The sequence below is a fragment of the Haliotis rufescens genome, unplaced genomic scaffold, assembly GCF_023055435.1.
Source record: "Haliotis rufescens isolate VD_foot unplaced genomic scaffold, xgHalRufe1.0.p SCAF_17, whole genome shotgun sequence".
NCBI classification, from domain to species: domain Eukaryota; kingdom Metazoa; phylum Mollusca; class Gastropoda; order Lepetellida; family Haliotidae; genus Haliotis; species Haliotis rufescens.
The window spans coordinates 14,263,296-14,277,225 of record NW_025963857.1 but is presented as its reverse complement, the minus strand read 5'-3'; the positions used below and the strand labels follow the sequence as shown (position 1 = coordinate 14,277,225).

At 39.8% G+C, this 13,930-nt stretch overlaps 1 protein-coding gene across 7 annotated transcripts in view; it reads right to left on the bottom strand.

The window, feature by feature from the left end:
• Nucleotides 1–1,674: 1,674 nt before the first annotated feature.
• Nucleotides 1,675–13,930, bottom strand: part of LOC124140854 (sodium- and chloride-dependent glycine transporter 2-like) — a 46,590-nt gene continuing 34,334 nt past the window's right edge. For 5 of the 7 annotated variants that reach the window (XM_048397612.1, XM_046508652.2, XM_048397616.1 and 2 more), the window contains 9 exons: nt 13,169–13,303; nt 12,463–12,566; nt 11,965–12,089; nt 11,247–11,359; nt 10,508–10,645; nt 10,069–10,168; nt 8,464–8,564; nt 7,937–8,104; nt 1,675–4,499 (listed from right to left, as the gene is read on the bottom strand). In XM_048397612.1, the coding sequence (XP_048253569.1) occupies nt 4,377–4,499; nt 7,937–8,104; nt 8,464–8,564; nt 10,069–10,168; nt 10,508–10,645; nt 11,247–11,359; nt 11,965–12,089; nt 12,463–12,566; nt 13,169–13,303 (1,107 nt within the window). In that variant the 3' untranslated portion in view covers nt 1,675–4,376. The remainder of the gene's footprint in view (nt 4,500–7,936; nt 8,105–8,463; nt 8,565–10,068; nt 10,169–10,507; nt 10,646–11,246; nt 11,360–11,964; nt 12,090–12,462; nt 12,567–13,168; nt 13,304–13,930) is intronic. The other 2 variants (XM_048397614.1, XM_048397615.1) reach the window with 2 other exon arrangements.

Here is a 13,930-nt window from a genome sequence, read left to right as displayed (position 1 = left end):
TGTGGCACTACTACGCTTCCAAAGTAATCAGCACAGGACTTTGGAAATGAAATACATTCACATATATTTTAAGTGTGGTGCCTCGGATTTCGTCAATAATTTATTGTGCCAATTTCATGTACACATTATATTAAACAGCTAAAGTTACATAATTGTCATGAACGATTTGCGGTAAGTGTTAGGGAGAATGAGAAAAATAGTCCAGCTACATATACTGAACAAAACAGTTAGGGAACATCAGCAGTTTTGGGGATATTATTTTGTAGTGTAGACTGGGTTATTTTAAATGTGTAGGGTATATAAAACTATTTCATGTTCCTAACTTGTTTGTTCAGTGTACTAGTAATATGTCACTGCGGGCAAAAGAAAGTATACATGGTGGCTGAAAACAAACAAGGATTGGATATACGCTGGTGATGTATTGAGTGTTGTGTTTTGAACTCTTAGTTTGCAGAGTTTCTGTGAGTGATTTCAGTTTTGCTACCGTTTGTAATTTTTTGGGTCAAATCCAATAGTCAATTTTGACCATTGTAACCAATAAACGAAAGCGTGTGAAACAGACCACGTCATTGGGCACGATGAAACACAATCTAGCTTATATCACAGTCGGTTCATATGACAAGCGTAGGTTACTTTGGACTAAAGATACACGAGAATCCCAACAATGATGTTTAGGCGAAATGTGTAATCAACTGTTAATGTTGCATTACAGTGTTAACGTACGTATCATTAAATCCATTTGCAATAACTGTTCAGAATGACGCTGTGGTGTCCTAAACGTACTACAAATGTAATAGATATTCGTTAGTAATTACGTATCATTCGGGCATCATTAAACCTAATGCTTAAACGTTTACACAACATGCAGCGCCTTAAACAGTGTTCCTTGACGTGACGATGGGCATCTTCACATTGAAACAAGACGTCCCAATCACACACTGCCCCACATAGGTCGTTTACTGTATTCATCTCACAGAATTGCATGCATCTCGTCATAAGCGTCATATCATTATTAGTCAATTCTTGTTCATGAAAAGGATTAACTTCACTCAGATCTGTTTGGGCAGAATTATCTTTTATGGAAAGGGGTTTTATCGCTTACGTTGAGGTTTAATTAACAGCATCGCCTTCGGTGTCACCGTGCACCGTTTTCAAAAATGGACATAATGCAGCTACATCTTTCTCGTGATAATACAAGTTTCGAATTTGTAAACAAAAGGAAACCGTGTAGGCCATTTGCAAGCTTCTATTGCAGGATCCTAATTATATGTCCGAATTTGTGACGGGTGCCACCGCTGAAGCAGGATACGCTCACCTTTTCGTGAACACCTAGTGTCATCACTGTTCAATATTGGTTCATAAACTCATGCTTACGATATCGTCGTAATCGTTCAATGGATTCTGCTTTTAAACATGCAAATATTTTTCAGTAGAGTTTAAGGAATAGGTATATATCGTGGTAATGGTATGAACTGGTATTGGAGAATGTTGTAACGCTGTATTCCTCATGCTGAACCTTCATACAGTTTGTGCGTCAGTCCATGAATGGTTACCGGGACTGCCCGCTATAAAGCCCTGGGCTTAATTACTTATGATGTCTATTTATTTGAGTAACATTTTATCCAAATTTAAGCCCAGAGTTTAACAACAAATGACGAAAAAAACATGATAGGATGAATGAATATCCGAAGTTTAATAAAACAATACTCACAAATGGAATGAGAGAGCAACACTTTAATATAAAACATAATTTCCTTTTCAACTTGAAACTTATAAGCAAGGAGCAAAGATTTAATGACAGCTGTAAAAAACAATGATATGACAGATGTAAAAATAGCAACACTAACCAATATCGCATTTATGCGTGGCTGTCATATGCGTTTAACATGTGACACTGAGTATCCAGAATATCACCAACGTTAGGGGTCCAATATGTCTTGTACACGTAAAGGTTCAAACCTCTAACAGCTTTTAAGGTGCAATTCTGGTGCAAATTGGCCATATACATAGAAGCGTGCTGTAAGACTTGTTCAAGAACACCAGTAAGGGAGATCAATCAATACGAGAGAAAAGAGATTAGGTCATAAGCTTCACAAGAGTGCATAAAATGATTGTGAAGTTTGAGCATTCTGCGAGAATTCGATCTCAGTAACATGGAGTTCAGGTAATCCATGTTATTGTCCACGTATCATTCTGAATCAGAGAGTTCCTGTCTGGTGTTCAGTGTTCGGATATTAAAAAAGAGACATTACTCCACTGCAAACACGAAAACGTCTTTTTGCGCGGGTAATTGGACGTTTTCTTGACGATTTTTCAACCGTTCTTAAGCATCTATATTGCACCGAAAAGGCTATGAAATTTGGGATCGTAATTAATTTACTTCAGAAAAAGTTCGTTTGTAATCACGCCCAATTGATGAATGACAATCAAATTGTTTTTATTACCCGAACTTGTCCTTTAGGGCTGTATAAATGTCACGATTCTTTTTATTCAAGCATTATTTCAACATTGTTAAAACGTTTTGCAGTGTTATATTTTCTTGTTTACTTTGATTATATGGAGTAATAACTCATATATACTCTGGATAAAAGGAAAAGCAAAGGTAGTAAAATTGTAAATATCTAACAGAGTGTAACCGGCACGGCATCCGGACTGAATTAATACCCAAAATGAATTTGCCATTTCTGCATGAGCTGGGATTGATTTGTGTGGAAAGAATGAGGTACTGAAAAAATTAGTGAAAAGATGGCAAATCGCAAAAACACAACCACATGAGAGCCTGGCGCCGAAACACATCAACATGACATGCACGTGCAACATCACTTTTTTCGGCTATGAAAACGTTGGGTTTTCATTTCAATGACATCACAATCTAACAGCGAAAACATGCCAGGACTGACGGAAGTCCAACGCAACAACGCCATCGCCCGACTTCAAACAGGAGAATTATCTTCAGCTGCAGCAAGGTTTTTCCACGTAGCACTAAGCACCATTACAAAACTATAGAACCGTTATCAGACACACGGGACACAAAGGACCTTTCCAGATCCTGACGACAACGTGTCACTACTAGAGTAGATTCCCAAGGCTACGTCACTTAAGTGAAAGAACCACCACGCCCATCTCTACAACTAAGCCAATACTAGGATTGCGTAGGACATCAGCCCAGACAGTGAGGAACCGTTTACGCGCTGAAGGTATTCGCGCAAGACGACCGGGTGTCATTTTGACGGACCTGCATCGTTGCCTGCAACGTTAATGGTTGTCAAGGTCACAGAGTACTGCGATGAAGACACGTTTCGTTTAGTGACGGGTCACGTTTTATGCTTCGCTGTGCAGATGGTAAACATCGTCTTTTCCCGGCGTCGCGGGGAAGGTTATGCAAGAAACTGCAAACAGGAAGAGGACAGATTTAGTGGTGGTGGTGTGGTGATGGGGGCAGCCATTTCCTACACTGGTACAGCAGACTTGGTGCAACTGCGGAATTTAACGGCTCAACGTTACACGGATGAAGGTTCTTCAGTCACACGTCCTTCCCATTACGCAACAAGCGAACGTCATTTTCCAAGACAATGCCCGACCTCACGAGGCAAGACTGACAACAGCTTTTTTAGGAATCACAACATCCAGGTCCTGCCATATCCTAGGTCTCTAGATTTAAACTCAATCGAACATTTATTGGATGCACTGGACCATTGCTGCGAGCACGTCAGCAACAAACAGATAACAGTAACAACCCCAGACAGTTAGCGCAAGAACTGCAGCCAGAGTGGGTGAACATTCCCCAGGCCACAATTCTGCATCTGTTCGCTTCCACGGGACGATGATGTCAGTCAGTTTTAGACTCTACTGGTGGCCATACAAGATATTGAAATGACCTTTCACCCTGAGAATCTACTGTTCCATGAGTGCCATATGGAACCTAGGTTAATGGCAATGATGTGTACCAATTGTGAACAATCGATTATCATCTGTTGATTATTTATATGATTACATAAATATATTTATATCTAATATCTCTTTTGCGGGTATATTGGAAAGTATTTTTATTGTTGAAAGTTTGTGTCCAATCAAAGGTAACCGTTTAACATTTCCTTTGCTTCGTTCACAAAGTTATTTCCTTTGCGCATTTTTGAGACGTTGATCTCAAATTAGTTTAGATTTTTAAACAAACAACAATTGATTGGGATGACCAAGTTCGTTGGTGCAGCTTACATCTTCTAACCGGAAATCCACATATGACAAGTTTTAAGACAATTGCCCATCCATTCACCACTTCCTTCCAAGAATACGCTTACCAATAGTCAGCAAGTTGGGAACACATTCACAGGTATAGAGCAGGAGATACTGAAACAACATGATGCACTGGTGTGGGACTAACGTCCGATCATAAACAGGAAGTTATCCTTCACAGATATGGACTCTTGTTCGTCTTCCAGTCCATGTTGCCGTCTTAATCTCAGCCACGCACGCGAGGGCATCACAGAAGCTTTAATACGCTGAAACAATAGACAGACATAAAACAGTTAATGCGTCAAACACGATGTCATTCAATAACAGTGAGTGAGTATGGTTTTACGCCGTGTTTAGCAATATTCCAGCAATATCACGGCGGGGGACACCAGAATGGGCTTCACACATTGTACCCATGTCGGGAATCGAACCCGGGTCTTCGTCGTGACGAGCAAACGCTTTAACCACTCGGCTACCCGACCGCCCCTCATTCAATAACAAGATAGACCATATACAAATGTGATGTCCCGATAACACATGGTAAATATAAAACGTTGTACTGAATCCATACTTTACACACAGAATTATCAGTCACGACAAATGTTAGCAATAAACTACTGGTAATCAAGAATGAGCAGCTCACAAAACGCGTTTGAGAAAAGTTGGCTCTAAAAGTCGTTTGATAGAAGTTAATGTCAAAGCAAGATTACATTCTTAGGCTCGATAATGTCATAAATTACTCCGAGAAAGAATGCACAAATACATCTCAAGCATTGAGTGAGTGAGTGAGTTGGGTTTAACGCCGCTTTTAACAGTATTTACGTTATATCGCGGCGTGTCAGCTTAATGTGGGAGGAAAGCCCGAAGTGATGCAGGTCTCAGACGTTTACCTCTGGTGAAACCCAAGAGCCCGGGTACGGTGCTGACAAACCTAGAAACATAATAGGGGAAAACCGGGATTCGAACCCACAATCATAGGTTTCTGGCGTGCCCAAGGGACGCAACTCTGAACAGCGAATCGCGGTGCCTTGCATGACTGGGCCACCCGTGCCCCCCCCCTGTCAAGAGCTACCACTAGTGGTTAAAGCGTTCGCTCGTCACGGGTTCGATTCCCGACATGGGTACAATGTGTGAAGCCCATTTCTGGTGTCCCCCGCCGTGATATTGCTGGAATATTGCTAAAAGCGGCGTAAAACCATACTCACTCACTCACTCACTCACTCACTCAAGAGCTCACTCACTCACTCACTCAAGAGCTCAAGAGCTACCATTGCCAGTGGTCTGTCAGTATCTACGCTACAGGGCAATACATCACAAGGTATCAATCGTGACAAAGGCGAGAGTTGTGGCATTAGCCCAAGTTTGTCGCGACGATTTCGACCAGTGCGCTGTTCGCCAATTTGTACATAATTCGTATGTAGTGTGAAAAATCTTCCAGTATCTATGTTCAAACCTGATTTGAATTATGACGGTTCTTGATAAAGCTTAACACATATGATTTAAATGGCGTAAAATGCAGTCAAATCGCAAGGTGTTAATGGAACGGAAATATATTGTTGCAAAGCTTATGCAGTACTTCCGTGCAAATAAAAATTATACCGATAACCGCCCAATCATTTTTACTGATGAAAAGTGGTCGCATGTGCACCACACTGTCCCAAAATGACCCATTTTGAGGCACAGGAACTCGATGATAGCGTGTATAGCATAATATATTCGTATAGAAAAAAAGCACTCCCCTCTATAAACATATAGACTAGGAGTGACACCCGGTTGTTTTAAAATAAATACGAGGTAAGGTGACCACAGATGAACACGATTATATAGCCTATGGTTTGTTTAGCAAGTTCCAATAGGTTGAAATAAGTGACATTCATATTTCATGCGATAATGAGCTATGATTCGATCCGAGTGCGAAATCTTGAATAAGAACCACGATGGCGGGTGTCACTCCTTGTCTACATGTATATAGAGGGGTGTGATATTTTACTATACGATTATACTATGCTATACAGGCTATCAGATATCAGATATCAGAATGTAAAGACTACTGCTATGGTTATCCAGTTATTTCAATATATTTCCAGTTAGCAACCTTACGTTTACAGTATGTTGAAACCCCACAAACAATCTAATGGGGGTAAGTACGGGACATGTCATTGAGTCACCTATTACTACGTTAAGGTCTCAACCATCAATGAGGGAGTGAGTGAGTGAGGTTTTACGCCGCTTTTAGCAATATTCCAGCAATATCACGGCGGGGGACACCAGAAATGGGCTTCACACATTGTACCCATGTCGGGAATCGAACCCGGGTCTTCGGCCTGACGAGCCAACGCTTTACCCACTAGGCTACCCGACCGCCCTTCACAATGAATGACATGCCACTATTCATTATTGCGCTCGTGGGTGAAAAGTATTCCATTTCTACAACAAATGAATTTCCTTCATTGTCACGATACTTCTCAATTGTTGTTTATATATGTATATGTGCTGCCACCGTTTCCACAGTCATCGGGTACCTATTGAACTCGCCACAAGAACTCGTTGTAAGCCGAGACAGGACATGCATATAGTCATCGTACTACTTGTCGCGGACCACCCATTACCCCTTGTTTCACAATGGTATGTGCAAGTAGGCAGCCATCATACATAGTCATACGAGGTTAATTGTCAGGTCACAACTCAACTTATCCTGGCTTACCAGTAGTATATTAGTATATAATTGGTGACACGTGTGCAACTTATTCGCCTAAGTGGACACTTTATAGAAGTCGTGAAATTCAAAGAGAAAGGATTAGTTTATAACGTTGCACCACATAAATACATATTACTTGATGATAAACATACAACTGCGTTATGTAATAGTTAATGAAACATGGGCAAATGAGAGGTGCCACCTGTCGATACCGTTGACTCTTGACACCACGTGAATAAAGTCTGTAAAGTTTGATAGGAAAACCTATTATAATCAGACGTCTTTTTCTATCTTTGCAACGACGTTTCAGACCTACTTGTAGCCCCTTCATAAGATACATATTTATAACATGATAAAGGGACCAAAAGTAGCCCTGAAACGTCTTTGCAAACAAGAAGTTGTTGACCTTACATAATCACCCGAGGAAGGGATGAAAAGTTTCAAACAAGAAGTTGCAATCCATCAAAGTTTCATGTCTATCCATCAAAGTTTCATGACTATCCATCAAAGTTTCATGTCTATCCATCAAAGTTTCATGTCTATCCATCAAAGTTTCCGTTGTATTCTGAATAACATTCATACGAAATCTCTGTTAAAAGTAGAGTCGATTGTACGATTCCGACAATATCATGAGCATGTGTTTATGAATCACTATCAAGTAGTTCTACTGTTTTCAGAACACCCAAATCGCCAGGTACATATTTTCTCCACTCTTCATGATGAAAATATGTTAAATATTTGTTGTTGTTTCTTGTTTTTGTCGCAGGTAAATCTGTATAGTATGTACATATTCGAGCGTTGGCAAGGCACACCAGTGGTCGATATTATGAACAACGTCCCATGCCATCATAGCTTGATACACATCAACCTAGCCCGCAACTAAATCCAACCGGCCTTTTCGAGAAGCAACAGATTACTGGGACCCATTCTACACTGGGTCTAATCACGCGAAAACGTCTCTTTGTGCATTTCACAGAATATAATAAAACTATGCACATCTCCCACCTGAGCCAGGGATCCTTCCATCTTGAGTATTTGTATGACCATGGTCACTGGGATAGGAACAACCGACACAAGAGCAAGGAACCAGCCGAGGACGACGGCAGACATAGGATAGTCGTACTCCCCGTATCTCGGAGGCTTGTAGGAAGCCAACGTCAACACCAAAGCTGTCTGCAAAGACATATTTTAGTTACGATCAACATTCTGAAGTTGCTTTTTTCATCCAGAAGCAAATAAGTGGAAGTTCGATTCACATATTAAGTTAAATAGATCACACTCGGTCGCTTTCAGGGCTATACTAAACCACTATGATCACTGAATTGAAAGTTGAAACAGATTTCAAAAATAAATAGTTTACGCTCTTTGGATTTGTTTATGCAAATATGTGGTTCTGGCCACAGTTACATAACAGTAAGGTTGCTTTTAACCACTGACAGTGAGGCATTCCGAGGGACGATAAGCCAATTGGATTCGAAATAGTTGTCTTAGTAAAATCGAATACTAGAATAATTAGACATCAAAGCACCTACAGTCAAGAGAGCAGGGACGACGATGAAACATGCTACTCTGTAGATCACAGGCAGGCGTTTCCCAATCATCATTTGAACATCAGCAGAGAAACGCTTGACACCTGTCAAATACATTATTTTTTAATTTTTTGATGTGATATTTTTCGTGTGAGAATAATATATACAAAACATGTTGTGCAATACCACACAAACGCTTCCCTTACAGCTACCGGTAAGTGATCTAGCCAACGAGGTGAAACGAGGTTTGAAACGTTTCGAAGAGTGGGTAAAGTAGTTTACCTCAGGATGCTCAACACACGATCGAAGCATGCATGGTTTGTTTGTTTGTTTGTTGTTTAACGCCGCACTCAGCAATATTCCAGCTATATGACGGCGGTCTGTAAATAATCCAGTCTGGACCAGACAATCCAGTGATTAATTTCATGAGCATCGATCCACGCAATTGGGATCGATGACATGCATCAACCGATTCAGCGAACCTGACCACCCGATCCCGTTAGTCGCCTTTAACGACAAGCATAATAGCCTTTTACGGCAAGCATGGGTTGCTGAAGACCTATTCTATCCCGGAATCTTCACGGGTCGAATATGCATGGAATAATGTGCATACACAGTCATTTTAACAGTAAAAACAAACACATTCATGTATGTTTGTTTGCCATGTTTTGACTTTGCCAATCCGAGCAAAAATCTCGTTCATATGCATACAGAAACAGATACACAAGAAGGGAAGCGCAATAAGTTCCCATTGAGATGCCTACTTCTTGCCTAAAAGTCTCACCCCCAAATTGTACATAGATGTTATCAATGAGGAAGTCCAGCATTTCACATATAGTGTTCTCAGTAAACTTCAGACGGCATATGCTTTCATTTTGGACAAATTGACCTGAACCTCTGACGATAGATATGTTACTATATCTATGGTCACCACGTTTTGTAACAAAAGCCCCATGGATCAAGGAATGAAGTTTTCCCTTTAGTTTGTCACATGGAAAGTAATGTAAAAGTTGAAAGCTAAAAATGTTTTGTCAGAATTGAACCTGCTTCTTTTCAGAGATTGTTAGTAGACAAGCAAATCCGCTTTTTAGAATCCACATGGTAGTAATTCCACTGATCTCAATGTGAATATAAAAAAGTCCTTCCATGATTATATTAAAGGATTATGGTTAATCTTTGAGACACGGATATGGTGGTACATTTGCTGGACAATCTATCTCTCTTTGTACGGAAGCTGACAGCACATATAGCGTAAAGCTGGTATCGTTTATAATAACGTCAAAAAGACCAATTGACTGACTCAATCAATGGCAAATACACCTCTACCTTGAATTCATTTTGTAATTGCAGAATAAAAAAACAATTTTTCTTAAAACATGAGAAGAATCACTATTGAACATTTTCTCGACTTCAATCTCAAGTAGTAGAATAAAGTTAAACAAAGACAAATTGACTGTGTATGACTTAATAGGCATGTTCTCATACTGATGTTTACTTATTGATTATTGATTAATACTTTATTTGAAACTGACACTATATGGTTGAATTTCAAATTAAAATTGAAATTTAGAACACGGCAATTTTGTTTATATGGAAGAGTATACCTACCGTAACACCATCCAACAGCCACACACTCGAGAACAGCAATGACGTAGCAAGCCACTGCCGCAAAGTACCAGTCAACTAACTGGAAAACGTAGACTCCGCCCTGCAATACATGTATATGTCTTATTGGCAAGCACAAAGTATTGTGAATTATACTGCAAAATGTGCTGACACAAATATTACATGTGCAAAAACAAATATTGAATATGGACCTCACCTCATGGTGTTCCAAGGCACACAATAATAGTTGAGAGAGACGATAAATTACTCCAGCCTTTAAAAATACTTATATTTTGAAAACTCAATGTGATTTTGTGTCTACAACATGGTACGGTGCACTTAAGGAAAGATGGTTAATGGCGGTGTTGATACAACCCTTTTATGTATCCTGGTAAGTATAAGTAATTTATTGGCTAAGTTTCAGTTCAAGCACCATACTTACATGAGTTGTGAAAACAAGGCCAGAAAGGATCACAGCTCCCAAGAACACAGCAGCCATGATAGTCTGCAGGTGCTTGATGTGAAATCGCCGTGGCAATAGATCTTCCAAACAACCGATAGCTGTCTCAACATGCCCTAACTATAATTCATAACAAAACACGCACTTCAACGGAAGTTCGATAGATAGATTTAAGCAATGAAATTCGAACAATCTTTTCATCTTATACTAAAGCAAACCACGCCTAATTTATGCACTGTGTAATGTAATCTGTGGCCATATAAGGTATTTCTCAACATGCCCCAACTCTAATTCTAAAAAAACCACGCACTTCAACGGAAGTTCGATAGATATATTTAAGCAATGACATTCAAACGTCTTGTCACCTCACATTAATGCATACCACGCCTGATTTATGCACGGTGTAGTGTAATCTGTGTCCCCCCCGAACAATATTTACAAACAAAATGCATGGCCATATAAGGTATTTCACAAACACTTCAACGGAAATATAAAAATGACAAACCTTCTTAATGTAATATAATTTGGGTGGTTTATTTTCAATAATTACATACAAAATGCATGTCCATATATGATATTTCCCTTAATATCTGGTTGTCTAGAATATATGGTATTTCAGCTCATATTTGATTGTCTGGTATAATAACTACTTGATAGTGATTCATTCACACATGCAGAGATTTTGTATGATTATGGAAAGGGAGTTGTCGGCCATATATACCATCGAGTCAACCACCATCATCAGCACTGTTGTAAAGAAGAAGACAGACCACAGTTGAGGGAGCGGCAGTAATGCAACTGCTTCTGGGTACACGATGAATCCTATGCCAGGACCTACAAGAAAAAAACATCCAAACCCAAACTCACAACATTTCGACATCACACAATACTAAACATTACACAGCTTACCTTGTGTGCCAGGTAGAAAAAGAATTTTCACGGGACGTTACACGTTATACCATATGATTGGTTTGTTGGTTTGTTGTTTAACGCCGCACTCAGCAATATTCCAGCTATATGACGGCGATCTGTAAATAATCGAGTGTGGACCAGACAATCCAGCGATTGATATGAGCATCGATCCACGCAATTGGGATCGATGACATGCATCAACCAAGTCAGCGAGCCTGACCACCCGATCCCGTTAGTCGCCTTTTACGACAAGCATAGTGGCCTTTAACGGCAAGCAAAGGTTGCTGAAGACCTATTCTACCCCGGGTGCATCTTCACGGGTTTAGAAGGTAAATACCTGTGAACATTATATGAATGGACCACGCGATAAGGGTTAGCATACCCTGCTTTACCGGTAGCATCCGCCACTCATAGAAGAAGGAAGTATGTGTTTGTTGCCTGACAACGCACGGCAGTAGGGCGACTGCGGCAATTCTGTACTGGGATTACTATATTAAGACAATTCATTGCAGCAACTATAACCTCACCTGAAGTGACTACATCAGCTACAGGTTGTTGTAAACTATGAGCCAGAAATCCAACAGTTGCAAAGACAACAAAGCCAGCAAACACACTTGTCAACTCGCCAATGACGGTCACGATGATAGAGTCTCTGTAAATGAATGTAAATTCACATTGGAAATTTCACTAATGAGAAGGAAACTTCAAATTGTCTATGTCTTCCTAATTGCGTGGAGCCAGCCGACGTGAACATACAAAGTGGAATGTAAACCTTATATAGTTTAAGAGGATCAAGAAAGTCATTAATAAATGCTAATATTGAAAGGTATTCTTCAAATAGAGTCATTAGTAAATACTTATATTGAAAAGTATACGTTCGAGAAAACCCATTGCAACAACGTGACTTTTTGTGGCAGACAACTTCTTTCTTTTCCAACAAGACGATGCATCATCCTGTATTTCTGTTGTGGCCAACAGGTTGAAGTGAAGAAAGAAAACAACTTAAAATCAAACTACAAACATACCTTATGACATTCGAGTTGAATGAATTGTGGCTTGCCATGACAATAAGGGTGCCCCAGGCAGGACCAACAGAGAAGAACACTTGGACCAGGGCTTCTAACCACACCTGTAGATACAATGCGCGCTGTGACATATAGGGACGAAGTGGTAGTGAAAGTGTCTCTTCTATCTGTGTCAGTAGCTATATAACCTACATATCATAGATATACGATCTCAGATATAAACCAGTTGTATCTTAATTTTGGTGAAGATATATTTCATATGAAATCGATACTTGAAAATGTCATTGGTTGCGAATCAGAGTGTGAACTTTTGTAGATTGTGTAATAGATTTCAGGAATCAAGGACTCTATCCCATGGGAAAATCTTATTTTTTCTCTCCTCTATATATTTCGATATCTGCCGAACCAGATTCTTGTGGGCGTAAAATACAAATTAGTGGTGAAATTAGGTGAATGGATCATTAAATGCTTTCTTTTGTTACCAATATACAATCATGTATATAAAAAACCCAATAATAATCATCAAGCACATATGTCTATGCACAACCAATACCCAATCCAGATGATGTCCTTCTTGAGAGGGTGTCAGATTTACAGCTATTGTGTAGTTATCAACTGAATCATGGTCAAACATAGATTCACTGAATGAAAAAGCATGATTGTTAACTGTCTTAACAATAGTAAAATTGGTATGACTTCAACAGACCTGGGGATGCTGCAGACGCGTGAAATCTGGAGTTAGGAAAAACAGAATACCATCCACAGCACCCGGCATCGTGCACGACCTTACCAGGAAAACAAACAGTAGGACATACGGCACCAACGCTGTCACATACACCACCTGTAAAGATGCAATACATTTCATGAATTTTAAGATTACGATGAAGAGAAGAAGCAAAACAGAAAAAGGGATTCAGAAGCATATCATTCATGGATTACGTGATGTTCATGTCAGATTAGACCCGTGAAGATCTAGTTTAGAATAGTTCTTCAGCAACCCATGCTTGGCATAAAAGGCAACTATGTTTGTCGTTAGAGGCGACTAGCGGGATCGGGTGGTCAGACTTGCTGACTTGATGGATGTCATGGTATCCCAATTGCGTATATCGATGCTCATGATGTCAATTACTAGACTGTCTGGTTCAGACTCGATTAATTACAGACCAACGACATACAGCTGGAATATTGCTGAGTGCGGCGTTAAACAACAAACAAAACATGTCAGATTTCCTGTATGTTGCATTGTTTGTAAAATGAATGATTTGTTTTGTTTTAACATTGTACGCTGTTGTCTGTTTGTTTGTTGTTTATGCACTTAGCAATACTTCAGCTTCATGACGGCTATATACCACCCGTTCCCGTTAGTCGCTTCTTGCGACAAGCATTGCTTGCTGAATGTCAATTCTAACCCGGATCTTCGCGGATATGATGGAAACTAAACAAATTTATCAGATTTAATGTTAAAGAA